This window comes from Oryctolagus cuniculus, chromosome 16 (assembly GCF_051225735.1).
Source record: "Oryctolagus cuniculus isolate XC-2025 breed Fujian yellow rabbit chromosome 16, ASM5122573v1, whole genome shotgun sequence".
Taxonomy (NCBI): Eukaryota; Metazoa; Chordata; class Mammalia; order Lagomorpha; family Leporidae; genus Oryctolagus; species Oryctolagus cuniculus.
The window spans coordinates 58358139-58385284 of NC_142882.1; the positions used below are offsets into that span (position 1 = coordinate 58358139).

The following is a 27146-nucleotide window of genomic DNA, read 5'->3' on the forward strand; positions in this document are numbered from 1 at the left end:
TTTTTGAAAAGCATGCTTCAAAACACATTCGTGCATTCTTGATATATGAAACCAATCCTGAACATGACTTTCCTTTGTTGACCAGGGAGATCTTGTGCGAAAACTGAAAGAAGATAAAGCACCCCAAGCAGATGTAGACAAAGCAGTATCTGAACTCAAAGCCCGGAAACGGGTTCTGGAAGCAAAGGTGAGTCTTGGGTGCCAAAATAGGAACATAACTAAGTGTGGGATTGTTCATCTTCGTTTAACATCTGATCTTAGGAGAGACCTGGGCAGCCTCCTGAACAGTGTCATTGGGTTTATCTGTTTACCCAGAATGCCTTCTTCTCCTCATCCACCTGGCAGACTCCAGTTTTCCTGGAGCCTCTCTGACTCCTGCCCCCAGCCCCACTCTGAGACTTAGTGCACGATGTGAATTCCTCTGGGCCACGCTGCACACTTTCTGTGAAGTCTTACACACTTAGGAATAATTGTCTTGCTAATTTTTTTTATTTTATTTTTTTAAAATTTATTTTATTTATTTATTTATTTTTTGACAGGCAGAGTGGACAGTGAGAGAGAGAAAGGTCTTCCTTTTGCCGTTGGTTCACCCTCCAATGGCCGCCTTGGTTGGTGCGCTGCAGCCAGTGCATCACGCTGATCCTAAGGCAGGAGCCAGGCCCTTCTCCTGGTCTCCCATGCGGGTGCAGGGCCCAAGGACTTGGACCATCCTCCACTGCACTCCCGGGCCACAGCAGAGAGCTGGCCTGGAAGAGGGGCAACCAGGACAGAATCTGGCGCCCCGACTGGGACTAGAACCTGGTGTGCCGGTGCCGCTAGGTGAAGGATTAGCCTATTGAGCTGTGGCGCCAGCCGCTAATTTTTTTTAAAGGAAGTCTATTCACCTGATACTGCTCCCCAACTTTTAAAACAATTAACCTCCCATTAACAGACTCAAATAGTTTGGAGTTTTAAAGTCATCACTTTACTGTAGTGAGTCACTAAGAATTCAGGTTTTATTTATGTTGCATATCAGTCTCTGCAACCAAGTAAGCTTGGAAATGGCTATGGACTTTCCTAAGTGATTAAGTAAAGGGGTGGCGGAACTGAGGCTTCTATATTTTTAAATTTTATGTTGAATGTGAACTAAATTCATATTGCATTGATCCCTCTAATCACACATTTTTATTAATCTCTTATAGGAGTTGGCATTACAGCCCAAAGATGACATTGTAGACAGAGCAAAAATGGAAGATACTCTGAAGAGGAGGTTTTTCTACGATCAGGCTTTTGCTATTTATGGAGGTAGGGGATTAATGGTAAAAAGAACAATTGTGTTGTTAGTAGTTTGAATATTCTTAAGTCAGGAAAATGGCTTGCCAGTTGGTATCTAATTCTAACAGGTCACATAAAACAGGATACATCCTTGTTTGTTTGTTTGTTTGTTTAAAGTTGTCATTTGTTGTTACTTGTCTCTACCCTACTTGTGATTGAAGTCTGCTTTTTTTTTCCTTCATTAGAACGTAGGTAATAGCAGGGGGCAGTTGCATATTGTGTATTAAGCATGTGGCATGTGTGTGTCCTTCTGTATAGTTTTCTTTTTAAAGATTCCTTTATTTATTTGAAAAGCAAAGTTACAGAGAGGGAAGGCATGAGGGAGAGGGTGGAGGGAGAGAGAGAAATTTCCATCCTCTGTTTCACTTCCCAAATGACCATGACAACCAGGGCTGGGCCAGACTGAAGCCAGGAGTCAGGAGCTTCTTCTGGGTCTCTCACATGGGCTGCAGGAGCCCAAGCACTTGGGCCATCTGCTGCTGCTTTCTTAGGTGCGTTATCAGGGAGTTGGATTGGAGGTGGAGCAGCTGGGACTCAACCGGTCCTCATGGGAAGTGGACATTGCAGGCAGTGGCTTAACCTGCTGCACCACAACACTGGCCCCTGTGTGTTCATCCTAGAATCCAGTGGAGACCTAGGAGTAGTGGAGAACAGTGGTAGTCCCGACTGACTGTGTGTGCCCCTCCCTACAAGGGCAGTGGTGAAACAGAGGCCTTAGGTTACTGTCCATGGGCCTCTGTCAAGAAAAATCATTCTTCTGAGGTATGTGGTTCAGTCACATCTTTCTCCCTGCTTTGTGAAGGCATATAGGTGAATATCATTCATTGATTAAATGTGGAATTATGTTTTTCGTAGTCAACAGAGATCATTATAGCAATGTTTGACTTAGTAATTTGCCCACCAAAACTTGATTTGAGTCTGGCTAAGTGATCTCTAAATGCTTAACTTCTTGAAATTTAAATAGTGGCATATTGGCCGGCGCCGTGGCTCACTAGCCTAATCTTCTGCCTGTGGTATCGGCACCCCAGGTTCTAGTCCTGGTTGGGGCGCTGGATTCTGTCCCGGTTGCTCCTCTTCTAGTCCAGCTCTCTGCTGTGGCCCTGGAAGGCAGTGGAGGATGGCCCAAGTGCTTGGGCCCTGCACCTGCATGGGAGACCAGGAGGAAGCACCTGGCTCCTGGCTTCGAATCAGCATGGTGCACCAGCTGTGGTGGCCATTTGGGGGGTGAACCAACGGAAAAGGAAGACCTTTCTCTCTCTCTCTCTCTCTCTCTCTCTCTCTCTCTGCCTCTCCTGCTCTCTCTGTGTAACTCTTTCAGATTAATAAATAAGTCTTTAAAAAATAAAACAGTGGCACAAATACCCAAGAATAAGGCAACTTGATGTTAAATTTTATATCATTGTTAACAGCTGCTGTGACATTATTTTCTTATTTCTGTGGCAGAAAACTATAACTTTTCTGTTTCTTTTATACAGAGGAACTTTTTTTATTTTCAATTTTGGGCTAATCCTACTTGAAAGTACAAACGTGGAGCCAGTAGAGGGAGTATGAGCTTTTTGGTTTCACTGCTGTTGGCTACCTGGAAGTAGAGCGCTTCTGTACTGAGGGAGCTGTTGACTCTAACATGCTCTTAGGGAGGACGTCACGTCCTGTAGGTTTCTCGTGTCTCTTTGCCTTCATTGTTGTTCAGAATGGCAAGATAAGATGTGTGTTCTCTGCTCATGTTTAACAGGTGTGAGTGGTCTGTATGACTTCGGGCCCGTTGGTTGTGCTTTGAAGAACAACATTATTCAGACCTGGAGGCAGCATTTTATCCAAGAGGAGCAAATTCTGGAAATCGATTGCACCATGCTCACCCCAGAGCCAGTGTTAAAGTAAGATCCTGCTTGGAGGGAAACTCCTTAATGCACATATTTAAGTAGTTTTCCAGTTACAAATGACTACCTTTTGTCATGTAGAACATTTGAAAAACACAAGAAATAAAAGAAAGTGCATCTCTGCTGTCCACAGATAGCCATGTAGAAATTGCTGCGTTTGTCTTTCTGATCTTTGTCTTTCTGGTCTTTGTTCTGTGCATCCATATATATACCAGTATTGGCAGCACGCTGCTGTTTCTCCATGTAACGTAGACTAACATTTACTCGTGTCGTTAGATGTGTCTGAGGCATTTTCAGTGGTAGCAGTATTTTGTGGGTTTGTCATAAATTATGAAATAACTTAAGTTTACTTAAGTATTCAAAGTGTTTTTGACTTCTGACTGCATCGAACATCCCAGTGGATGGACTTCGGTGCATATCCCTGATTATTTCCTTACTATCCGTTCTTAGAAGTTCTGAGAGCATGACTGTATGCATTTTCAATCTAATATTTAGGTGTTTACGTTGAAGTTGAGATTATTACTTCCTGTATTGTTGAAAGTAGGGCAAGATTTCTTGAACATAAAACTGTGAAAGAGGAATTTTATTAATTAATTCACCTAATGTTGCCAGGTAAAGAGCTGATTATTAGTGATTGTATCCTTCAGACTGTCTCAGCCAGTATAGACAGAATGAATTCCTTATGATGGCTCTGAAAGATCTGGGCTACCTGTTCTTCAGCCACTTGTTCTGCTGAGAGGAGCTGTGTGGAGATACTCGCCGTGTCCATCCAGGCTCCGTGACAGAAAAGTCTCCTTAAGATTCAGTGTCCACCCTGAGCCATCATAAATCCTGAGCTAGTCAAATTTCTAGTGGTTTTGGCCTTTGTTTAGGTCACTAATGATAACAACATAGGCATGGAAGTTGATCCTGAAAAGTAGTGGGACTTTGTGATACCTTGTGAACAAGTATAACCTAGCTAATGTCTTTTTTTCCGATGGGAAGGAAGAACTTGGGAAAGGGTGGGAATAGATTTGAGGAAGAATGTCCTGTGACATACATAGCTGTCTGGCAATGGTATGTCGTTACTGCAAATACGGATGCTTCTGTGTTTGAGCTACTCAGACATGGACCATAGATAAAGGTATTGAAGGGGGATTGTCTTAAAGGGTGATATCTATCTATGTAATAACTGTTATGAGCGTGCCAGAGTGACTTGCATTTGTTAACTTAGGACTTCTGGCCATGTAGACAAGTTCGCTGACTTCATGGTAAAAGACGTGCAAAATGGAGAGTGCTTTCGTGCTGACCATCTATTAAAAGGTATGGTTCTTCATCTCCTTTAAGTAGAGTTAATCAAAACAAAGGGTTTTAACTTGTTTCTATCCATATTTTTCCATTCTTTTTTTATTGAGGCATATACAGTACAATTTTTTTAAAGGATTTATTTTATTTATTTGAAAGGCAGAGTTAGAGAAGGAGAGACAGAGAGAATGAGAGATCTCCCATCCTCTGGTTCACTTTCCAGATGACCACAATGATCTGGGCTGGGCCAGGCCAAAGCTAGGAACCAGGAACCAGGAGCTGCTTCTGAATTTCCAAAGTTATGCACAGTTAATTCACTATAAACAGAAAATAATTTTTCTAATTAGCAAATGAATCGACACTATCATGACTGTTCTATAAAATCAGTCATGGGGACTAGACATTGGTGCAGTGGTTAAGATGCCACTTGGGACAGCTACGTCCCATATCAGAGTGCCTGGGTTCAGCCTTAATTTCACTCTCAATGACAGAGTCTTGCTGATGTAACCCTGGGAGGAAGCAGGTGATGACTCAAGTAGTTGAGTCCCTGCCACCAATGTGGGAGACCCGAATTGGGGTCCTGGCTCCTGGCTTCAGCCTAGATCAACCCCAGCCATCATGGGCATTTAGGGAATGAACCAGCACATAGGAGAGTTCTCTCAGTCTCTCTGTCTTTCAGGTAAATAAATTAAATGAAAGCTGTTAAAATTAAATAACCATAGGATTCATGTAAATTAAGAATATTATCTTTAATTTTTTAGTTGTCCAACATTGAAATTCAAAATGCATTGTCCTTTTTCTCATTGATTAAAACTGATGCTTACCAACACTGTCCTTACAGCTCATTTGCAGAAACTGATGTCTGATAAGAAGTGTTCTGCTGAGAAGAAATCAGAGATGGAAAGTGTCTTGGCCCAGGTGAGTAACCTAGGTAGGTGTCGCCTTTTAGTGTGTGGGAGCTGTTGAAGTCCACGTTGTGCTGAACCTTGCCACCCTTGTAAAGAAGCGGAGTTTCCCTATTGTCCTCATTGCATGTCTTTTTGCATTTCTGTTTTCTTCTGTATCTTATTTCCTTCTGTACTTTTTGTAGCTAAACCTTCATTTTAACCAAAGTGAGGAAGTCAGTGTAAATAGGCATTAAATTTGCTGTCTCTTTTTTTTTTTTTGACAGGCAGAGTGGACAGTGAGAGAGACAGAGAGAAAGGTCTTCCTTTGCCGTTGGTTCACCCTCCAATGGCTGCTGCAGCCGGCGTGCTGCGCCGGCGCACCACGCTGATCCGATGGCAGGAGCCAGGAGCCAGGTGCTTTTCCTGGTCTCCCATGGGGTGCAGGGCCCAAGCACTTGGGCCATCCTCCACTGCACTCCCGGGCCACAGCAGAGAGCTGGCCTGGAAGAGGGGCAACCGGGACAGAATCCAGCACCCCGACCGGGACTAGAACCCGGTGTGCCGGCGCCGCAAGGTGGAGGATTAGCCTAATGAGCCGCGGCGCCGGCCCTTGCTGTCTCTTCTTAAAAACTGGTTTTCTGGATGTTGCAGCTAAACCCAGGGAAGTATTCAGTGCAGGTGAGGAGGTTTGGGGGCAGATGACGTTATGGGCCTTGCCTCGCTTTGGTCTGGGTCTGGTTACGCTGACCCTGACTGCACACTCTTGTTTGTAGAAGCTGATGAGAAGGCCCTGCTCTTCCGCCTTTGCTTGTCCCAGTTTGCCTACAGACTTGCAGTTTTTTAATTTGTATTTAAATTGACAAATTTCCAAGGAAACCAAAAGAGACCATGGAAATAATTAATTCATACCTTTAGCAAAGGATAGGAATATTTTGTATATTAGAAATGGTTTTTACCCTTTTTGAGTCACAGACTACTTACTATAAGAATATGAAGGGGGCTGGCATTGTGGCGTAGTGGATAAAGCTGCCGCCTACAACACTGGCATCCATATGGACATTGGTTCAAATCCCAGCTGTTCCACTTCTGATCCAGCTCCCTGCTAGGGTGCCTGAGCAAACAGCAGAAAATGACCCAAGTCCTTGGGCTCCTGTACCCACGTGGGAGACCTGGATGAGGCTCCTGGCTCCTGGTTCAGGCCTGGCCCAGCTCGGCTGCTGTGGCCATCTGAGGAGTGAACCAGCAGGTGGAAGATCTCCCTCCCTCCCTCTCTGTAACTCTGCCTTTCAGATAAATAAAAAGAATATGATGAACTTCTCCAGGAAGATGCACCTGTCCAGGTATATACTGCTGGACTCTGACCTTTTCTTCAGCTGTTCCATTTAAGCAAAGTACATTTCAGTAATTCCATGTTTAGTCAAGAGGTCCACTAAGGCTCATCTCTTAAATGTTTGCTTTTTTCTTGGGAAATTACTAGATACTTTCCACTATTGCCCTGTTTGGTTTTTCTTACTAAAAATTTATTTATTTGAAAGACAGCTAGAGAGAGAGAGAGAGAGAGAGAGAGATTGATTGATTGATTGATTTTCTATCTACTGCTTTACTCCGCAAATGACCACCACAGCCAGGCTGAAGCTAGAAGCCAGAAACTCCATTGGGGCTCCTATGTATGTGGCAGGGGCCCAAGCACTTTGGCCGTTTTCTGCTCTCTTCTCAGTCACGTTAGAAGAAAGCTAGATTAGATTATTGGTGCTCCAATATGGGGTGCCAGCGTCTCGGGTGGCAGCGTAACTTGCTATGCTCTAATAGCACCCTCCCCCCCAATTAAAAAAAAAATGATCCATTTGTGAGGCAGAGAGAGAAAGCAAGCACAGTTGGGTGAGCTTCTGTCTGTTGGTTCGCTCCCCAGATGCCTGCAATGGCCAGGGCTAGGCTAGAAGCTAGGAGCTGGGAACTCAGGCCAGGTCTGCCATGTGGGTAGCAAGAACCCAATTGTTGAGACACCACCACTGCCTCCCAGGGTCTGTATTAGTAGGAAGCTGATTTTTCTCTGTGGTGTCTAGCTTTCCAGAATTAGCTTAGAAATTTTCTCCTTCATTTAAATTGGAAGCTTTCTTAATTTGGATGTTGAATCATCTGCCAATTTATTTTGGTCTTTTGTGAAATATGTTTTATCCCCTGCTTGAAAAGCTCATTGCTTTTAGTATTGTTTCTCATGGTTTAGAAAATAATTTCTTGTATTTTGATGCTGTTTCAGCCATCCATTCATCTCACTTCTTTCCATTTCCAAATACATGACCTTTATTAGAAAGAAGAAATGAAAATGACTAATTACCACTAAACCCTCTGTTTTGCTTGCAGACTTTCAGACTTACTAAGGTTTTGTGTATCTCTGTCCTTGATCTTAACAGTGTCATTCATTTCCTAGTAAACTGTCAGAATTGGAAAGTAACATGTTGATTTGATAAGTTATAATTTCTAATTGGAGCACTGGCTTTCTGTTCCATGTTTTAAAAGAGCAATCAGTTTTTTGATTTGCCATATTAGATATTTATGTTCTCTCTCTCTCTCTCTCTCTCTCTCTCTCACACACACACACACACACACACACATAAGCATACCTACAACAGCTGTCAGTATGATCCTCAATAAAAACCAAGAGACCCATAGGAAATGCTATAATACTTAGAGCCCTGATGGATTCAGTGACCCAACACCCATGCATTGTTTCTGCACATAATAACATTTTCTGCACCTGCTGGTGCCTATGGTGCCTTTTTAGCTTTAGGAAGCATGATAGCTTCATTAAAGGGCACTGATTCACCTTCTGAGGTAGAAAGAACATTGTTCCTGTTACATGGATTTAATAGCTCAGAATTAATTCTCTTGTTTCTCTTCTCTGTTTTTGCTGATCCATCTCTAGATGTGCTAGTTTTTAAAATGATTTTTAAACTTCTTAAATCTTAAACATCTAAAATCTTTTAAACTTAAAAACAAATATATTTATTTATATATTATATGAGATTCTTCTACCTTGCTGGTTCATTCTCCAAATGCCTGCAGTGCCAGGGACTGGGCCAGACTTGGAACCAGGCAGCCCTCCCAGGAGCTCTGATCCTTAGTAGATGGGGCAGGGGGTTAATTGGTCATTGGCTTTAGGTCTTTTCAGTAGACTGAGTTAGGAACTTGGTGTTTTTTAAAAGATAAAATCATCATGATTTAATAGTGATACTTCTAGTTAAAGTTGGGTTTATTTGTTACTTCATTCATCTTAAATCTGTTTCACTTATACCAAAAATCTTAGTTCTCAGCAGCACCAGCATAATTACTGATAAATCTTATCCCCACTGAATGCATTAATGGTCTCAGAATAGCAATACCTACTCCATCAATAATGTGAATTTTTTTGTTTGGGTACACTGGTGTTGTGCAGTCACAGTGACATAATTGTTGAAGCTACTTGTAGTCACCCCCTCTGAATAGTTAGTGCACCAATTCAGTACAGAGTTCCTGTATTTTGTTTTAGTTTAATTTTTAAAGTTTCATGTTTTTAAGTATTATATCAGATTTTCTTTCTTTCTTTCTCTCTCTCTGCCTATTTGGGAGGCAGAGAGACAGACCGAGAGGGAGAGAAAACTTCCATCTACTGATTCACTTCCCAAATACTCAGGATGGCCAGGGCTAAGCTGAGGGCAAACCAGGGGGAGCCAGGAATTCAGTACAGGTCTCCTGTATGGGTGGCAGGAATCCAATTGCTTGAACCCTCCCAGCTGCCTTCCAGGGTCTGCTTTAGCAAGAAGCTGGAGTCGGGAGCAGGAGGTGGTTATGAGTCCGGGCACTGTGATACGGGATGAAAACATCTTAACATGTGTCTTAACTGCTTAACCAAATGGCTGCTGCAAGTTACATTTCATAGTTTCAAAGTCAAATCTAAAAAACAAGGCTATTTGAGCAGACCATGATGTGTCTTCCCTCCACCATATTCCTTCCTATCCCATGGGTAAGCAATTTTTAACTTGAAACAAAAGAACTTTCTCTTTGTTTATTGGAATACATAGACAAAGACATGGGTAACAAACACACGTTTGCGTGCCCACTTTCTAGGTACGTGGTAGCGTCCCCTAGCACTTTCCCGCACTGCGGAATTCTCACATAGCAGTGTCTCGGGGGTGCTCCGTGGTAGGATATGTCTCCAGGGTGCCCCGTGGTAGGATATGACGATGGACTTCCTTCCCTTTGACAGCTGCAGAGCTCTGCCTTCTGTGGATATCATTTCTATAACAAGTTCCCGTTGGTGGACATTTGGACTGAGTCCCGTCTTTACCATGACAGATAGTGCTGCACTGAGTAGCCTTGTGTTTGCATCTTGTCATATTTTTGTTACTGTAGCTTTAAAATAGATTTCTATAAATGAGATTGCTAGGTCAAGAGGTAAATGCAGCTGTGATTTTGTTAGCTATTGCTTAATTTGTGTGAGGGTTTTGATTCCTGTCTGTCCTCAGAATCACTTTCTGCCTGAATTCTTTGTTTGTTGTTCCCTCTACCGAAAAGCAGTACATATTCGTGACTTAATGTGGGAAAGAGTGATGCTCTCTGGCTGTGTAGCTTTGTCTTCTAAAAGGGAGCCCAGCTCATATTTGTGGTGTTTGTACCTTGGATGCCCCGGGGACACTTCCCCATAGATCCAGTCTCCTGAGTAATGGTACGAAGTACGGTATTTTAGGAATTCTCCCTAGGCATTTTTTAGAAATAGAACCACAAGCCTTAATTTTTAAAACTGTTCATTTAAATCTGTGGTTAATGTGAGCCGATTACTTTTTATTTATTTTTTGTTTTAAAAATTTATTTATTTGGTGGGGTTGGCATTGTGGTATAGTAGATAATGCCATCGCCTGTCACACCGGCATCCCATATGGGTGCCAGTTCATGTCCCAACTGCTCCACTTCTAATCCAGCTCCCTGCTGATGCACCTGAGAAAAGCAGTGGTAGATGGCCCAAATGCTGGGGCCCCTGTCACCCATGTTTGCGACTCTGATGGAGCTCCTGGCATTGGCCTGGCCTAGCCCTGTCCATTGTAGCCATCTGGGGAGTCAACCAGCTGATGGAAGATGCAGCTTTCTCTTTCTGTAATTCTGACTTTCAATTAAATACATAAATAAATAAATATTCAAAATAAAGTAAAATTTATTCATTTGAAAAGTAGATTTGTCATCAGCTTTTGAAATTCTTGAACTGGAGGGTATACATCATTTTACAGGGTTTCATACTGGTCGGTCATCAGTGTGTAGAAGCTGCAATGCCCTGGAAAACACAGAGATGAGTCAGACATGGCTTCTGCCTTCTGCCTTCCATTTGGTGGTACAGGAAAGTGGTGTGTTCATCTCACTACCTGACAAGAGACAGCACCTGGCTCTGAAATTTGTGCAGTGATAAAAGTCAGCTTTGAAAACTTAGATGATTTTAGATCATTGCCACCCAGTAGCTATCAGAATTGAACAAGAAGTGTGGGTTGTTTTATCTTTCATTCTGAGTTGGTGAATGTGAGTTTGAGGCTGGTTCCAAGCAGGTGTTCCGAACTCCAGGAGTAAATGGCAAGTGTGTCATGGTTTTAATGTGGACATCCTGAAGGTTAGGTTGACGCTGGTATTCTTAAATTTTGTGTGGGTTGTAAGGATGGGTGGGTGCCGTGCTCTATTTTAGGCCTTCTCTTCTCTTCTCTTCTCTTTAACACTATCTTCTTGACATACCCTCCAGCTTGACAACTACGGACAGCAAGAACTTGGGGATCTTTTTGTGAACTATAATGTGAAATCCCCCACAACTGGAAATGATCTGTCTGCTCCAGTACCTTTTAACTTAATGTTCAAGACCTTCATTGGACCTGGCGGAAACATGCCTGGGTACGTATCACTCAGTATTTATTTATGAAAGGAAGCTATTAAAATGGCTTGTATAAGAAGTATCAGTGCTATGAAGGAGGAATATTAAAAAGTGCTAACACAGACGGTGAAGATGGATGAAGAGAAATAATGAAATGTAAAATCCATGACCGTAATGTCTCCTAGTTATAGCATTATTTTAATAAGATACTAGATTGGTTTGATCTTACTGGCACTATGTAAGATACTGTGTTTTGACCATTGGAATAAATAAGAAAAATCCCTTTGCCAACAACAGTGTTGCCATACCAGTTACTTGATCCATTTTCTCCCTTCTCCCTCCCTCCCTCCCTTTCTTCCTTTCTAATTTATGTATTTAATTGAACTCAGTTAGAGAGGGAGAAAGAATGATCTTCCGTCCAGTGGTTCACTCCCCAAATGGCCACAATGGCTGAGATTGGGCCATGCTAAAACCAGGAGCCAGGAACTCTATCCAGGTCTCCCATGTGGATGGCAAGACTCCAAGTACTTTGCCAGGCTCATTAGCAGGGAACTAGATCAAAACTGGAGCAGCTGGGACTTGAACTGGCTCACATATGGGATGTTGGTATCATAGACAGCAGCTTAACCACGTGCCACAATGCCCACCCCACTTAATAAATTTTTTAATACTTGTTATGAGATTGTTTGCCACTGAGTAAAATATCTATTTCTAAAACTCTGTTTTAGAGCATGAAAAGCCTTGTTGGAAATTGGTATACTTCTAGAATTTGTATCTAGAATTTCAGGTTTGTTGGACGGTATAATCTTTCTTTGTAACAGACTTATTTACTTAAATTTATAGGTACTTGAGGCCAGAAACTGCACAAGGGATTTTCCTGAATTTCAAACGACTTTTGGAATTCAACCAAGGGAAGCTGCCTTTTGCTGCTGCCCAGATTGGAAATTCTTTTAGAAATGAGATCTCCCCTCGATCTGGGTTGATCCGAGTCAGGTACTGTGCATGTTACTTCTATAAAGTGGGCACCAAAGGGCAAATGAAAGCTTGTTATTTTAAAACATCTCTGGTTTGTAATCCGAATTATGGATTGGTTTTTGTCTTCTCTGTAAAGAATTTTTACAGTTGTTATCTGTACATGTAATCTCTCAGATGCAGGCAGTTTGGAATGACCAAAGTTAATTTTCGGGGCAAGGAAGGCTGCTAGAAAAGACCTTGGGTTTCTTACTCCTCCAGATTTATCTTTTTCCTTTCTCCTGTGTTTGAGGATGGTGAGATCCTGGTAGTCTGAACCGAGGAAGTTCTGGGAGTGGTGTTGTGTGTAAGTGCGGCTGGGCTGGGGTGATGGTGATGGGGGGAGGCTCATTCTGGGTGTCCAGCGAACACCGCATTGCTGGATTTGGGCCGAGGCTGTTTCAGTAAGTTGGTGTTCTGGACACAGCTTCCAGAATTTGGAGGTCCTAGAAGGCCAGCCAGCAAGCCTGTCCCCTGCTCGAGTACAGACACTCCCTGTCTCCTCTAATGCCCTATTTTGTCTGATGTGACCAAGAATGTGTGGGAAGGTGGTTTTAGTTTAGTTCCACTTTTCTTTAGAAACTTACCATGACTTGAGTTTATTACTTGAGCTTTTTGTGATTTTTGTACGTTTCTTTCTGCTCTCATCTCTTGGAGTAACATGTTCTGTATAAAAGTAGATTGTGTGGCCATACTGAGCTTCATTAGGCTGTAAACGTGTTCTCCCAGCCCCAGCATCCCACCTTGTCCTCTGTTCTTTCTCACTGTAGTCAGACTTGGGCCACAGCCTAAGCCAGACACTGACTCGACTTCAAAGCACCCACAGGACCTGCCTGGTCTTGTTGGTCCCCACGCTGCCTCTGCATCTTGAAGCTGCGGTTAGGAGGAAGGAGTCTGCACAGCCTGGAGGACCTGTGGGGCTTCTGCGTAGGATGATGAAGTAATCAACTTCCACCAGGTGTCCTAACAGGGAGACCCTCCCAGATTCCAGGCTGTTTCACTCCCCAGGGTCTGGGCTTGTCTGTCTTGGTTTCCCCTGTTACGGTTGTGTCCAGCGGGCAGGCATCCCAATCCCAGGGAGGTGTGTAAGACTGGCCTTGTCTACAGCCAGCCTGGCGCAGAGGAGTCCCATCGATAGAGCAGCTGTGGGAAGGTGGAAAGAACCGAGACCTAAGGCAGAGTCTCAGGCCTGTGGAAGGGAAGCAGTCAGGCCAGAAGCCAGGCTGGAGCAGAGGGTGACCCTAGGGGCTTGCTGGGAGGGGCCCACGGCTGTTTAGTCTGACAGTTTGTTCCCTGGTGTCACTTCCGTGTCCTGTGTGGATTTTGGCAGGTTTTGCAGAGCAGCACTGCCAGTTCCCGACCAGAAATCCACTTATTCTTTCATGAGCTGGCCACCCCGTGATTTGTTCCAGGGTGGGACTCGGACAGGTTTGTTCAGGGCTGAGTTCTTGATGACAGAGTTATCAGGTGATTAGTCTTTGTTTGAAAAGCAGAATGACACTCACTGAGAATCAGAGAGAGACAGAGGCATTTTCTCTCTGCTAGTTCACGCCACAGATGCCAAGGCCAGGAGCCAGGAACTCCGTCTGGGTCTCCCACAGAGGTGGAGGGACCCTACTTGGAACATCATCCTCTGCCTCCTTGGGTGGGCATTGGCAGGAAGCTGGATGGAAAGGGGAGGCAGGAGTCCCGCTTAACCTGCACGTTAACCCCCAATGTGAGGTTTTGATGTGTGTATATATTATGGAATGATTACCACAGTCAAGTCAAGCTCATTGACGTAATCCATCACCTCACCTAGTTCCCTCTTTTTTTAGGGGTGAGAACACTCAGAAAATTTCAGTGTTATTAACTGTAGTCACCAAGCTGATTTCTTGACAGAACAGATGGAAGGGCTTTAGCTTTTTTGGGGTTCTGAGCAGGGCCTTTCATTTATTCACTACCTTAAATGACAGAGGCTCAGTTGCTGGCCATGGTGAGCTAAGTCAGAACAGACCTCTGACATTTCTGTGTACAAGAAGTTGCTTGATGTTTGTTAAGAGACCATTAAAACCCAGGCACTGTAGGACCCAATAAGAGAGACCATTAAAAAATAAAATTTAAAAATTGAAGCTCATTTACAGTGCATTCATGTGTTTTCAGGACCCACTGGAAGCAATTTTTATTACTTGAAAAACATCTGAGATAATGATGGAAGTGCACCAGCCAATGTGTTTTTTTTTTTAAGAGAGATTTGATTTTGACTCATAAAATTAACTTAAACCATTTCCCCCACCAGTAGCTACTAAATTGCTGTTCAGAGAACTCTCTTAGGAAAGCCATTACTCTATGCATGTTGATTCTGTCTTTATGCAGTTAGCTTGATGTTAGCTTGTTCACTTCAGGCCTGCTGTCCTTGGCCTTGAATAACACTTCATTTAAGAAGCTCCTGCTCCAAAGAAACCAGCTGTCTGGTGCCATTATCAATCATTTACTTATTCAGTGCCGTAAAAATGAAGTAATCAAGCTGCTCTCAAAGCTAAAGAGCCATTTTAATTCACTTTTAATTTTCCTTTCTCTTAAAAGTAAATATCGGGAACTTCATTTAGTATAGAATTTATAAAGACCTGCTAATGCTTCAGAGAAAACCGTTTTATTTGAATGTCACTATTCAGTATCATTTCTTTGTGTGTGTGTGTGTGTGTGTGTGTGTGTGTGACATTTAAAAATGGTGTTAATCTGCTTTTCAAAAATTATTTTCCATTGAAAGCTGCCATCTTTGTGGATACGGCTAGATGGGAGGAACAGATGTTTGAGAGAGGTTTCATTGTGTGTAAATAGCGAGTAGCAAAGTTTCATTAATATGTTTAAAGACAACAACTCTAATCAGAACTGTTCTCGGCCATTCCCTTAGCAGCCCATTTCCTTCGAGGGAAGAGGCTTCTGGGTCGGGACCTTTGCAGTGCGGAATGCATTCGGAAGCGGGGGCGCTGGTCACTGCTCGGTGAAGCTGAGCATGGGGGTTTATCCCCTGTGTTTTTGCTTTCAGGGAATTCACGATGGCAGAAATCGAGCACTTTGTAGACCCCAATGAGAAGGACCACCCCAAGTTCCAGAATGTAGCAGATCTCCACCTGTGTTTGTATTCTGCGAAAGCCCAGGTCAGCGGGCAGTCTGCTCGGAGAATGCGCCTGGGGGACGCTGTGGAACAGGTACGATTCCAGGCGTGGGGTAGATGGCAGTGCCAGCCAGGGCTCTGTGCGGCTTGGATGACACAGTGCATTATTTTAGCAGCCATTTTGTTTTGCAGACTGTATTTATTTTTATACAGAATTTATTCTACAGTAGTATTATAGTGGGAGAGTATCTCCTGAATATCACAATTTCTGAGCCACCGGGGCTAACACGAAAAAAATTGTCTGACCAAGTACTAGGAAAATAGTTCTTGGTTTGAACTGCGCCTTACTGATTCCACTTTTAGCAGTGTGTTCAGCACTGGAGGAGACAGTTTGATTCTGAGAAAGCATGCCTTCTGCAGTTTAAATTCTGTATTGTCCATGGCAATCGGGAGATGAGTGTACAGGTCACAGAATCTCTCTAAATGTTTGGAGAAATGAGTGTTTGGAAACTTGGAATGTAGCTGCTGCTTAGGAGTAGACCGAGTTGCCCTGGGAAGCAGAGAGCTTCCTGGCCCTGAAAATACCCCGGAAGACGCAGGGTGGACACTTGTCAGCCATTTTGCTAAGGAGATCCCGTGGTGGGTGGGAGAAGGGCTGGGAGGTTTCCTAGATCTTCCAGTGCTGAAACTGTCATTCCAGGGACCTCGCGGGGCTCACACGTCTCACTGCGTAGGAAGACCTTAGAATCTTCCCGACGTGTCTGTCCTTTTGCTAATTCTGGGTAGTGGTCACAACTGTCGTTTTCAGTGCTGTCGGGTTTGGAGGCGGGAGCTGCAGGGCTGAACTTACTGGTCCAGTGAGGATGCTGAACAGATGCGTGAATAACTCCATGATTGTCACCTTGATAGCTTGACAGTAACCCTTTAAAGATAACTGAGGGCACATTTTGAGTGTTCGAAATTCTTCCAGAAGCAGGAAAAAATAGTGTACTTTGTATTTGGATTTTTTTTAGGAGATTATGAGTAACTCAGTGCGAAGTGGTACTTTGTTTTCAAAAGCATTAATGCGTGTTTCCCCTTCCTCTGTGCTTGCCTCCTGACGCCCTCAGGGTGTGATTAACAACTCAGTGTTAGGCTACTTCATTGGCCGCATCTACCTCTACCTCACCAAGGTTGGCGTGTCTCCAGAGAAACTCCGCTTCCGCCAGCACATGGAGAACGAGATGGCCCACTACGCCTGTGACTGCTGGGATGCCGAATCCAAAACATCCTACGTGAGTAGTGTGGAGTGGTCTTGACTGTGTGTTTTTCATGCTGTGGGCTTAGAAACATGGATATCAAACTTAGAAACATGGATATTTGGGGTGTGTTATGTCAGAGTAGAACAAGAGAAGAGACAGGAGATCTTTTCCTGAGCAAATGATGAAAAACAGATGTCCCCTGCCTTCCTGAAAGGAAGGGGTTACTCTTTGTGTCCAGAGTCTTTTGTAGACGTAGACAGCTTCTTGATGTTGAGGGAGAAGGGAGGGAGAGGGGTGGAGTGTTACTGGGTGAGGGGCATGGGGCATGGGGTTGAGTGAGAACATTGTGGTTCTCAGCTTCAAGTGCTGTTTGGTAGACTACTAGATTCTCATCTCCTGTTTAGGAACTGCCTTTTCTCAAATTCTATGTATTTAATAAAAATTCAGTGCAGTGGGTTAAGCCATTTCTTTGGACATCTGCATCCCCCATCAATGCTGGTTGTAATTCCAGTTACTCTGCTTCTGATCCAGCTCCCTGCTAGTGTGCCTGGGAAGCAGTGGATGATGGGCCAAGTACTTGGATCCCTGCCACCCATGTAGGAGACCCAGATGGAGTTCTAGGTTGTTGGATTCGGCCTTATCCATCCGGTCTCAGCCATTGCAGCCATTTGGAGAGTGAACCAATCAGTGTCTCTCTGTCACTCTGCCATTCAAATAAATAAATAAGTCTTAAAAAAATTCAGAGGTGTCCTGGTCACCTCTGCACTGCACCTGCAGTGGACATTAGTATTGGAGCTTGAGAGAAAAGGCATTTGGATATGGGGAGCTTTCCGTTTGGGTGGCATTCGAAAGAGAGGGGCTGAGAGTCCTTTGGCCTCCACTGGTTGAGTGTTGGAGAGGCCTTCACGTCCACGTAGAAAGATTCGCTCAGCTCACTCTGCTTCCCACACACCCTGGCTTTCACTTTTTGGAGCGGATTTTTATGGATTCACTTTTTTAAAAAATAAAAATTCATCATACTAAAAAGCAGTGGCTCCCTTTTGTAAGAAAAAAAGAAAAAGACAGCTCTGAAGACTCTGGTGTAGGAAGTGAAACCTCCCCCCTCGTGCCTCCCTCCAGAAGTGTTTCGTGGCTCTCCCCTGTGCTGGAGATGGACTAGCCTTGGCTCTAAAGGGCCAACTAGTATTTTCAGCTCTGCCAACCACATGTGGTCGGTCGGTCTTCTTGCTGTTACAGATGGCCATCGTCTTGTCGTGCCCTGCGTGATACAAAGAGCCCTCTGGTGTCTAAGTAGTTTATGTGTTATGAAGAAGTAAAACCTGACACAAATGTGGTCATCATGCTGCTACTTAGTTTTGTCTTGTGGCTGAATCTTTACCCACTCTTTACTTCCTGCTCTTTGGTTCAGTAGAGAAAGTGATGGGACACTAATGCCCATGTGTGGCCAGCTGAGGAGTGTGTTCTGGCAGTCATCTGGTGCCCAGTGGTGACAGCAGTAGGCCCTTTATCCAACACAGTTCGTTCTGAGTCCTGCCGACAAATTTGAATCAGATCCACAAGTCTTGTCTAGGCTCCTGGGATATACTAGTTGACCCCACAGCCACAGTATGGCAATGTCTGTCTCTCTGGGAAATAAGACTGCTTGATGTGCAGTGTGAGTTGGGTTTTACAGGCTTGTCAGCCTCCTGGCGTACAAAGTATTTCCATTTCCTGTACTGATAAGGTTTGAATGGAGATTGGATAGTTGAAGTATCCTGGAATACCTGAGTCAGAGTCCATGTGTATTTCTGAGCGAACTGAATGTAAGTAATGAATGCTCTGATCTCTTATGTCTCCTTAGGGCTGGATTGAGATTGTTGGGTGTGCCGACCGTTCCTGTTATGACCTCTCCTGTCATGCCCGAGCCACCAAAGTCCCACTGGTAGCTGAGAAGCCTCTGAAAGAGCCCATATCCTTTCTGGTCACTCCAAACACTCGGGACCAGACTAACGTAGGAATCCAACTCTGTGTCTTGTTCTGTGAGCAAATTAAGATGTTCTGGATGTAGTGGTTGCACTTTGCAGGCCTGTCACTGTTTGCGGCTCCTCTCCTGGACTGTCTTGTGCCTGACAGGTGCCCAGTGTTTGGCCTGCCTTGAGCCACTTTTCTCAGCCATTTCCGAAGTCCATTTATCCACACCTATACCTACCTACACGTTCCTCAAGTAAAGGGTAGCAGGCGAATGCTTTTTCTTTAAAAGATGAGTGTCATTTTATAATAAGTGAAATAATAACTTTGCTCAGTTGATGTATAAATCAGCACATAGAATATTTTCTTTTTTAATACCAGCAGTGAGGTTGTGAGTTGGTTTCTTAGAGCTAGGCTAGGGACAGGAAATAGATCTTGTTGTGTTGGGCATTTTAGAAATGAAATTGTTACCATAACTTTAGGTCGTGGATGGGGTTAGATTGCTAATTAGAGAATATCCCTCTGACCGCACCGTAACTGGAACATGTCTGCTGGTGAGTATGTGTCAGCGTTAGCGGGATCTGGGGTGCTGGTGGGAACAGGGGTGGTTTTCCCTGATGACAGGTTGTTTTCTGAAACACCACAGCAGTGCTCTGTGTTTGGATTCCTTGACTACTTCCTACAAAACTGTTCATGTCGTCCAGTTTGAACCCAATAAGGGAGCAATAGGGAAGGCTTACAAGAAGGACGCCAAGCTGGTGATGGAGTACCTTGCCGTCTGTGACGAGTGCTACGTCACGGAGATGGAGGTGCTCTTGCGTGAGAAAGGGTAAGATTTGGGGTGTTGCCTTGTGTGTGCTCCCTCAGGTACGCCCTGTCTGCCTGGTTCCAACAGTCGGAGTGAGGTCAGTTTGTTCAGGAATTTTGCAGGTGAGCACTGCCTCTTGGCTGCATTTAAAGAACCGTCTGCTGTGCTCTTGACAGATAGCCTGAAAATAGATTCCAAGTGGCTCTAAAGATTTACTTTTCTAGTTAACTCTCTGAGAGGAGGCAGCTCGCTCAAGATGATGAAGCTGTATCTCCTCACAAGTCAGTGCTGCTTTTTGGAGGCTTGCAGTACTCTAGGACTTTAGAACGTCAATATAAAAGCAGTAAGAGGCCTTTAAAGGAGTATAGTAAAGTCTCGCACTAACGAGGGGAACAGTCAGCAGAAAAACCAAACGCGATGACCACTGGTGAGGCTGTGAGAACAGGTACCGTGGGTGTGCCTCATGTGCGCCTGCAGGTGGGGGCTGCCAGATGGATAGACGAGAACCGAGTGGGACAGCTGAAGGGACGGTGTCGCGGGAGAGCGTCACTGCAGAGGAGGGACCGTGACACAGCCGCAGAGACTGAAGTGAAGCCTGGACTGAAGGAGCGCGGGGCAGGACGTCCTGTGGGCTGCTGCAGGCGGCCAGGAAGAACAGCGGGCAGTGCAGGAGCTGAAAACCTTCCCGATTTAACGAGGCTGTGACTCTGCCTTCCCGACGCTGGACCCCAGAGGATGAGACAACGAAAGCCAGTGTAGGCAGGGGAAGGGCTCACCACGTGGAAGTGGACAGAGATGACAGCCGTTGGAATTCTCTCAGAAACCATGCAAGCCCACGGTACAGTGCAGTGCAGTGGCGTCTTTAACATGCTCATAGGCAAATATCCTGAACCCAAGAAAAATATATTTCAAAAATAAGAGGAATGCTTCCAGACAGATAGAAGCTCAAGACCTCATGTCCAGTAGACTCCTCTGTGGAAAGGTGCAGAAGTAAAATGTGTGCTGTCAGCAACCCAGGGGCGGAGCCAAGACCTGGGCACGGACGTCTGGGAAGTGTGGCACTGTTAGGAGGTCAGCTGTGATGAGTTGAAAAAGGCAGGAACAAGCTCCAGAGCATTCACCTGGGAAAATAGCAAGCAAAGGAGTATCATTAATAAACCGATATTGGAGATAAGATAGAATAATAAAAAATACTCCAGAAGAAGATAACAGAGAAAAAGGAACGAAGAACAGACGGGACAGATGGAGAATGACTAGTGAGGCGGTGAATTTAAAGTCAGAACTATTAAGAGTTACAATGAGCTAAACGCTGAAACTGATAGCGTTGATTGTCCAACTGTTTAAAAATTTCAAGACCCAGTTAAATGGTATTGTACAGGGAAATCTTTGTCATTGTAATTCCTAAGTAGGTGCAAGAGTAAAAGGATCAAAGACTTTTTTTCCTGAAAAATGTTAATTTGGTTAATCTCAGACAATGTTTACCATAAGAGAAAATAAATTTGAGAACAAGGACAGTTACCAGGAGCAAAGGGAGTGCTTCATGAGAATAAAGGGGTGAGTTTATCAAAAGCATAGCCTCTGATTATACAAAGTGCAGTTGGTAGGTGGAAGGAAAAAGACAAACTCACAATCAGATGGAGATTTCTGTACCTTTCTCTCAGTAACTGATGGAGCAGGCGGACAAAAATCAATAGGAATTGGAAGATATAGACACTACTAATCAACTTAACCCCATTGCCTTTTATAAAGCAGTCTGATAACTGGAGTACACGTTTTTGAAAGTTCCCTTGAACTACCTATTGTAATGTTCTTGGGAGATTCCCAGTAAGAATGATTTTTGTATTTTCAAAAGCCTCCAAAGAATGTGAGAGACTACATATGGCCTGCAAATCCTGAAACATTTCACATCTGACCCTTTACAGAAAGAGTAAATGCCAACCCCTGTCATAGCTTTAGACCACATGACGGAAGCCGTACACACCAGATGCTGTGCTGCTCAGCTCCAAGGATGGCAGATCTGGGGTGCAGGGATGGCAAGCAGATCCCTGATGGACTGGGAGTGGGGGCTGACGGAAGGGAGTCCCAGGGAGCCTTTGGGGCCATGATGGTTTTGTGTTTCTATATGTTTGTTGGGAAAACTCATATAAGGTGAGCTTTTTCAAGTTGAAGTTAGGATTATTCACTCATAGGAAAATTTTAAAACATTTCTGGTCTTCCAGAATTAACATTTATGCTAAAATGACATCAAAACCCATTAAAAATGGACATAATTTTATCACTAGTTAGATGTCATTATTCACAAGAAAGGGAGGTTTCTGTATTCTCAAATAATGGTTGTCTTCCATGCTAATTGCAGTTCTTAAAGCTTTTTTTATATGCCTACTCTACCCTGGACTATGCTCAGAGAAAATACGTATGACACTGTATGTATTGGTACTTTTCTGTTTTTTAAGATTTATTTATTTACTTGGAAGGCAGAGATAGAGAAATCTTCCATCCAATGGTTCGCTCCTCAAATGACTGCAATGGCCAGGGCCAGGCCAAGCCAAAGTCAGGAGCTCCATCTGGTCTGCCACATCAGTGGCAGGGGTTTAACTACGTGGGCCAACTTCTGCTGATTTCCCAGGCGCATCAGCAGGGAGCTGGATCGGAAGTGGAACAGCCAGGACTCTCCTAATGGCACTCATATGGGATGCCAATGTCTCAGGGAGGGGTTTAGTCCACTGCACCACAATGCCAGCCCCTCTGATTGTACTTTTAATGCATCCACACAGAGAGTAGTGGAATGGAAGCAGTCAGTGGAAAGCATTCAGGTGAGGAGCGGCTCATCACAGGCAGCAGCGAGCACGATGCAATAATGTGTGCTGCCCACCATACAGCTGCGGAGACAGCCACAGGGGGGCTCTCTCCTGGCGCTGAGCTGCTGAGAAGGAGAGAATCCAAGATGGTATTCATGGTGTGAGGCAGTACCTTAAAAGCTCAGACACAGGTATCGTGTGCATGCTGTGTGCAGCTGAGCTCTGGGCCTGTCTCGGGACGTGAACACGTTGTGACTGCAGTAATCCAGATTGGCATCAAGCACTGTTAAAGCTGAGCTGACACGTGAGAGTCAGAGTTTGTGTGGACGGGTGTGGGAATTTTAAAATCACTCTGTGAGATGATGAGTTGGTTCATTGCAATACTTGTTGGGACCTTACACCAAGTGAAAGAAGCCTGATGTTTTTCATTCTAACATGGAATTGTTTTTAAAGTTGTTTTTCATTTAACCTGGAGCTCAAAACCAAAGGGATTTGGTTAAGTCACTTGTGGAATTTTATAAAACTAAGTCACATTTTTGGATTCTTTCCCAGAATCTTATTTGATGCCATTTTTGGAATAATGCTTAATTTGTTGTTCCTGTGGAAATAATGTAAATTTCAGGTATTATTTCTAGGAAATCAAACACATTGTATTATACATAAAAATCAAAAAAAAAAATTAGCAGACTGTGAAACTTCTTTAAAAATTAAGGCACGGGGTACATGTTCCAACTAATATAGAATATGTTTTGTTTTTTGTGTTTTTTTTGTAGGGAATTCACTATTGAAACTGAAGGGAAAACTTTTCAGTTAACAAAAGACATGGTCAGTGTGAAGAGGTTCCAGAAAACACTACATGGTAAATTTGTAAAGATACTTAAAAAAAAAACCATTAGTCCTTGCATTTTTTTAAAGATTTATTTATTTATTTGAAAGGCATAGTTGGGGCCGGCACTGTAGCATAGTGGGTTAACGCCCGGGCCTGAAGTGCCGGCATCCCATATGGGCGCTGGTTCTAGTCCCGGCTGCTCCACTTCCGATCCAGCTCTCTGCTGTGGCCTGGGAGAGCAGTAGAAGATGGCCCAAGTCCTTGGGCCCCTGCACCCACGTGGGAGACCCGGAAGAATTGCCTGGCTCCTGACTTGGGATCAGCGCAGCTCTGGCCGTTGTGGCCAGTTGGGGAGTGAACCATCAGATGGAAGACTCTTCTCTTGCTCGCTCTCTCTACCTCTCCTCTCTCTGTGTAACTATTTCAAATACATCTTTAAAAAAAAAAAAAAAAAGGCATAGTTACAAAGAGGCAGAGCTGGGGAGAAAGAGAGAGAGAGAGAGAGTGGTCTTCTATCCACTGTTCACTTCCCAGATGGCTGCAATGGCTGGAGCTGCACCGACTCGAAGCTGGGAGCCAGGAGCTTCTTCCAGGTCTCCCACACGGGTGCAGGGGCCCAAGCACTTGGGCCATCCTCTACTGCTTTCCCAGGCTATAGCAGAGAGCTGGATCAGAAGTGGAGCAGCTGGGACTCAAACTGGCACCCATATGGGATGCTGGCACTTAGGTGGTGGCTTTACCCACTATGCCACAGTGTCAGCCCCAGTCCTTACATTTTTAAAAAATGGTTTATGATATAACCATTGCATTGAAAATTTGGAGAGAGAAAAAATTCCTTAATGCCACACCACAAATTTGATACATGTGTTTGAGACACTCATTTGGGCCTTTCTTTTTTACCACCTGTTGTACTCACCCTCAAAGATAATTCATAATCCTACCTTTTCCTGGGGCTTGAGGTAAATGTGAAGATTCTCTTGGATTAAAACTTCCTTTTTTCTTATTAAAGAAAAATCATTTTATTTGTTAAGCGAAAGAGGGAACTTAGCCCTCATGCTTTCTGGCAAAGGAAGTTGTTCACGTCATTTGGATCAGTGACCTTTCATGCTTTTTTAAAAGTGAAGGAAGTGGGGTGTTGTGTGTGTGTGTGTGTGTGTGTGTGTGTGGTTTGTTGTTGTTTTTTTTTTTTTTTTTTTTTTTTTTGTAGAACAGATTCTATGAATTGGACAGTGAGTATTTTGGAGCAGGTGTTGTGAAGGGTGCTGATGGTTATTTGTGCTGAATTGAAGCTCCTGGAAATGGGATAGCAAGTGGGTGTTTTAGACGCTCGTGGCAGCCCAGGGAGGGGCCGCCTATGCCCTGATTCTCTGCTTGCTTTGTGGCCAGGCCTCCCTGAGCAGTGCCGGGCTGAGCAGGGGCTCCTTTGTGCCGGGGGCTTTGTACCAGCATCACGGAGCTGCCTCAGAGCTGTAGTTGAATGAGCGGAACAATGACTTGGATGACTTGGCAATATTTCTGAAGTATTATTCTTTATCATAGACAAAGGAAACAATCTCTCTCCCCTAGATACGTCAGTTTTTAGTGCTAGTTTACCTCCTTTCCTTCCCCTAAAGCATAAACCGTCCAAGGTCATGGTCAATTGTCTTAGACCTGGAAAGTGCTCAGTGCTTCCTTTCCACGTCATCAGTAGCAATTATCAGTGTGGTTCCTGCGTGTACCATAGGCGTAGCTTCAGCCTGGGAAGAGATGTAGCAGACATAAGAGATGTAAAGCAGACATAAATCATGATATTTGGTACAGGCAGAGATTGTGTTTGTAATTTTGCCAGCCATGGTGGTAGATTTTTAATTCTAGAAAAGTCTTAATTAAAGCTCTAGATTTTTTTCTGCTTTCTGGATGGGCAAGGCCGGTGACTGAGACAATGTAACTGGTTTATAGCTTACAGCTGGGGAAGAAATGCTCAGGTAGCTGAAGAATTAATTTGGTGAAAGATTTTTACTCCAGCTTTATCTTGAAAGGTGTCCTGTTTCCTGCCTGCAAGTAGCTTTTAGGAATGTTCTGATTTTTGTCCTAGTGTGCAGAGGCCATAATCCACCTAGAAAAGGTATTTTTAGTGCTGAGAACTGTTGAGAGCATCTGTGGTGGGTCACGTGGCATTTGAGAGACTTACTGAATTTCCGTCTCTCCTGCAGTGGAAGAAGTTGTTCCGAGTGTAATCGAACCGTCCTTTGGCCTGGGCAGGATCATGTATACGGTGTTGGAGCATACATTCCACGTGCGGGAGGGAGATGAACAGAGAACGGTGAGTTGTCAGAAAACAGAACGTGAACAAGACTCTGCGGCGATCAGTTGTTCCTTGCCAGGAGCACGAGTGATGTTGACATCCAGCCTTGCTTAACTGTTCACAGGCATAGCTTGAGCATGCTATTTTATTTGGGCTTTAGGATGTGCAGGTTATTCTAGAAGCTATTTTAGCTGTCTGGTGCTCTGTGTTCACAAGCTGTTTCTTTGAGGCACTATCTGTGGAAAGAACGGAAGTTTCTGGATACGCTCTCCTTTTAGAAAATTGGGAAGGGTGAGTCAACTGAGAAGGTATTGAAGGGAGCCCTTTGAAACTGCATGAAATTGTGGTTCTCTTGGGGTGAAGCTGTGAATCCCTAGATTCTGTCCCAGAGATGCTGATTCGCTGTGTCTGAGACCTAGGGACCTGTGCATGAGCCCTGGGTGGTCCAGTGTGGGAGACTGACAGATCCTAGATTGGGCAGTGGTGTCTGCAGCATAGCCTTCCTGGTATCCCAGCTCTGGTGAGGACAGATGTTGGTGAGAGGTCCTCTTGGCTGACGCCTCTGCTCTACTATCTCCTCAGCCTACCTTTCACCTTCCTCTCTGCAGAAACTGGACTGCTTTAATTTGTATATAAATTTCTAGAAAAACCAATCCAAAGAATGAGTTGGAAGGAGAGGTCGCATATATCAGATTAATTGAAAGAAATAATTGCATCCACGTGACCATTCTAAGGCTTGAGTGTGTATATAATGTTGGATATCAACTCTGTGATCCTTTCTGGGTCATTGAAGAATGTACTGATGAGTTCTTGACACTGGTGTTTTATTTTTTAATTTTTATTTATTTGAGAAATAGAGAAAGAGAGAGACAGATCTCACATTCGGGGTCACTCCCCAGATGCTCACAGTGGCTGGGGCTGGGCTGAGGCCAAAGCCAGGAGCCCATACTCACTCCTGGCCTCCCACGTGGGTGGCAGGAACCTGGTTGTGTGAGCCGCCAGCACTGCCTCCCAGAGTCTGCATTAGCAGGAGCTGGAGCGAGGAGCCAGAGGCAGGCACCAAGCCTAGGAACTGCAGCACGGGACACGGCGTCCTCACCAGCACCCACACTGCTGTAACATGCAGCCAAAAAACTTAGCCTTTCCTTCGCTGCCCTAAAGTTGCAGCTCCACTTCCTGACGCTGAGGGTGCAGCTCTTGAGTCTCTCAACGAAAGTAAGAAGCTGGGCGAGGCACCAGACGTGCCACCCGCAGGCTGGGTCTTCCAGAGGAGCGATGATGCACATACAGCTCAGGTGTCAGGTGGACCTCAGCTTCTCCTGCTTGCTTTTCTTAATAAAAAGGGTTTTCAAAGAATCTTTTAGCTGTTCCCTTGGATCTAGTAATGCTGATGGAATTAAAATGTTAATGGAAGCTTCATAAGGGCTGAACACGAATAAATTAGTCACAGTGTTTTATGAATTACATCCAAAGTCCCATCAGGAAGAGAAATTTGATTAGGCTGTGGGAAACCTTTGGTTTATTTGCCTGTAACTTTGGTATAAAAGCATTGCTAGATACTCAAACAGTATTTTTCACTTTGTGTTTCTATGTGGGTGCAAACTGTTGAAATCTTTACTTAATGTATACTAAACTGATCTTCTGTATATATAGAAAGTTGAAAATGAATCTTGATATGAATGGAAGGGGAGAGAGAGCGGGAAAGGGGAGGGTTGCGGGTGGGAGGGAAGTCATGGGGGTGGGGAAGCCAATGTAATCCATAAGCTGTACTTTGGAAATCTATATTCATTAAATAAAAGTTAAAAAAAAAAAGCATTGCTAGAGAAAATTTAGGAAGTCTTTCCTGTGAAGCAGGTTGCTGCTTCTCTCGTCTATGAAATCGAATCGT

General features: G+C 44.2%; 1 protein-coding gene across 1 annotated transcript in view; it reads left to right on the forward strand.

Moving 5' to 3' along the window:
* The window catches only part of GARS1 (glycyl-tRNA synthetase 1), a 40254-nt gene that overhangs the window by 9925 nt on the left and 3183 nt on the right, over positions 1 to 27146 (forward strand). The window contains exons 2-14 of the mRNA XM_070059401.2: positions 86 to 187; positions 1182 to 1284; positions 3047 to 3188; positions 4405 to 4493; positions 5317 to 5393; positions 11118 to 11263; positions 12087 to 12236; positions 15283 to 15445; positions 16461 to 16625; positions 18433 to 18540; positions 19223 to 19368; positions 22919 to 23004; positions 25167 to 25276. Of these exons, the coding sequence (XP_069915502.1) occupies positions 86 to 187; positions 1182 to 1284; positions 3047 to 3188; positions 4405 to 4493; positions 5317 to 5393; positions 11118 to 11263; positions 12087 to 12236; positions 15283 to 15445; positions 16461 to 16625; positions 18433 to 18540; positions 19223 to 19368; positions 22919 to 23004; positions 25167 to 25276 (1587 nt within the window). The remainder of the gene's footprint in view (positions 1 to 85; positions 188 to 1181; positions 1285 to 3046; positions 3189 to 4404; positions 4494 to 5316; positions 5394 to 11117; positions 11264 to 12086; positions 12237 to 15282; positions 15446 to 16460; positions 16626 to 18432; positions 18541 to 19222; positions 19369 to 22918; positions 23005 to 25166; positions 25277 to 27146) is intronic.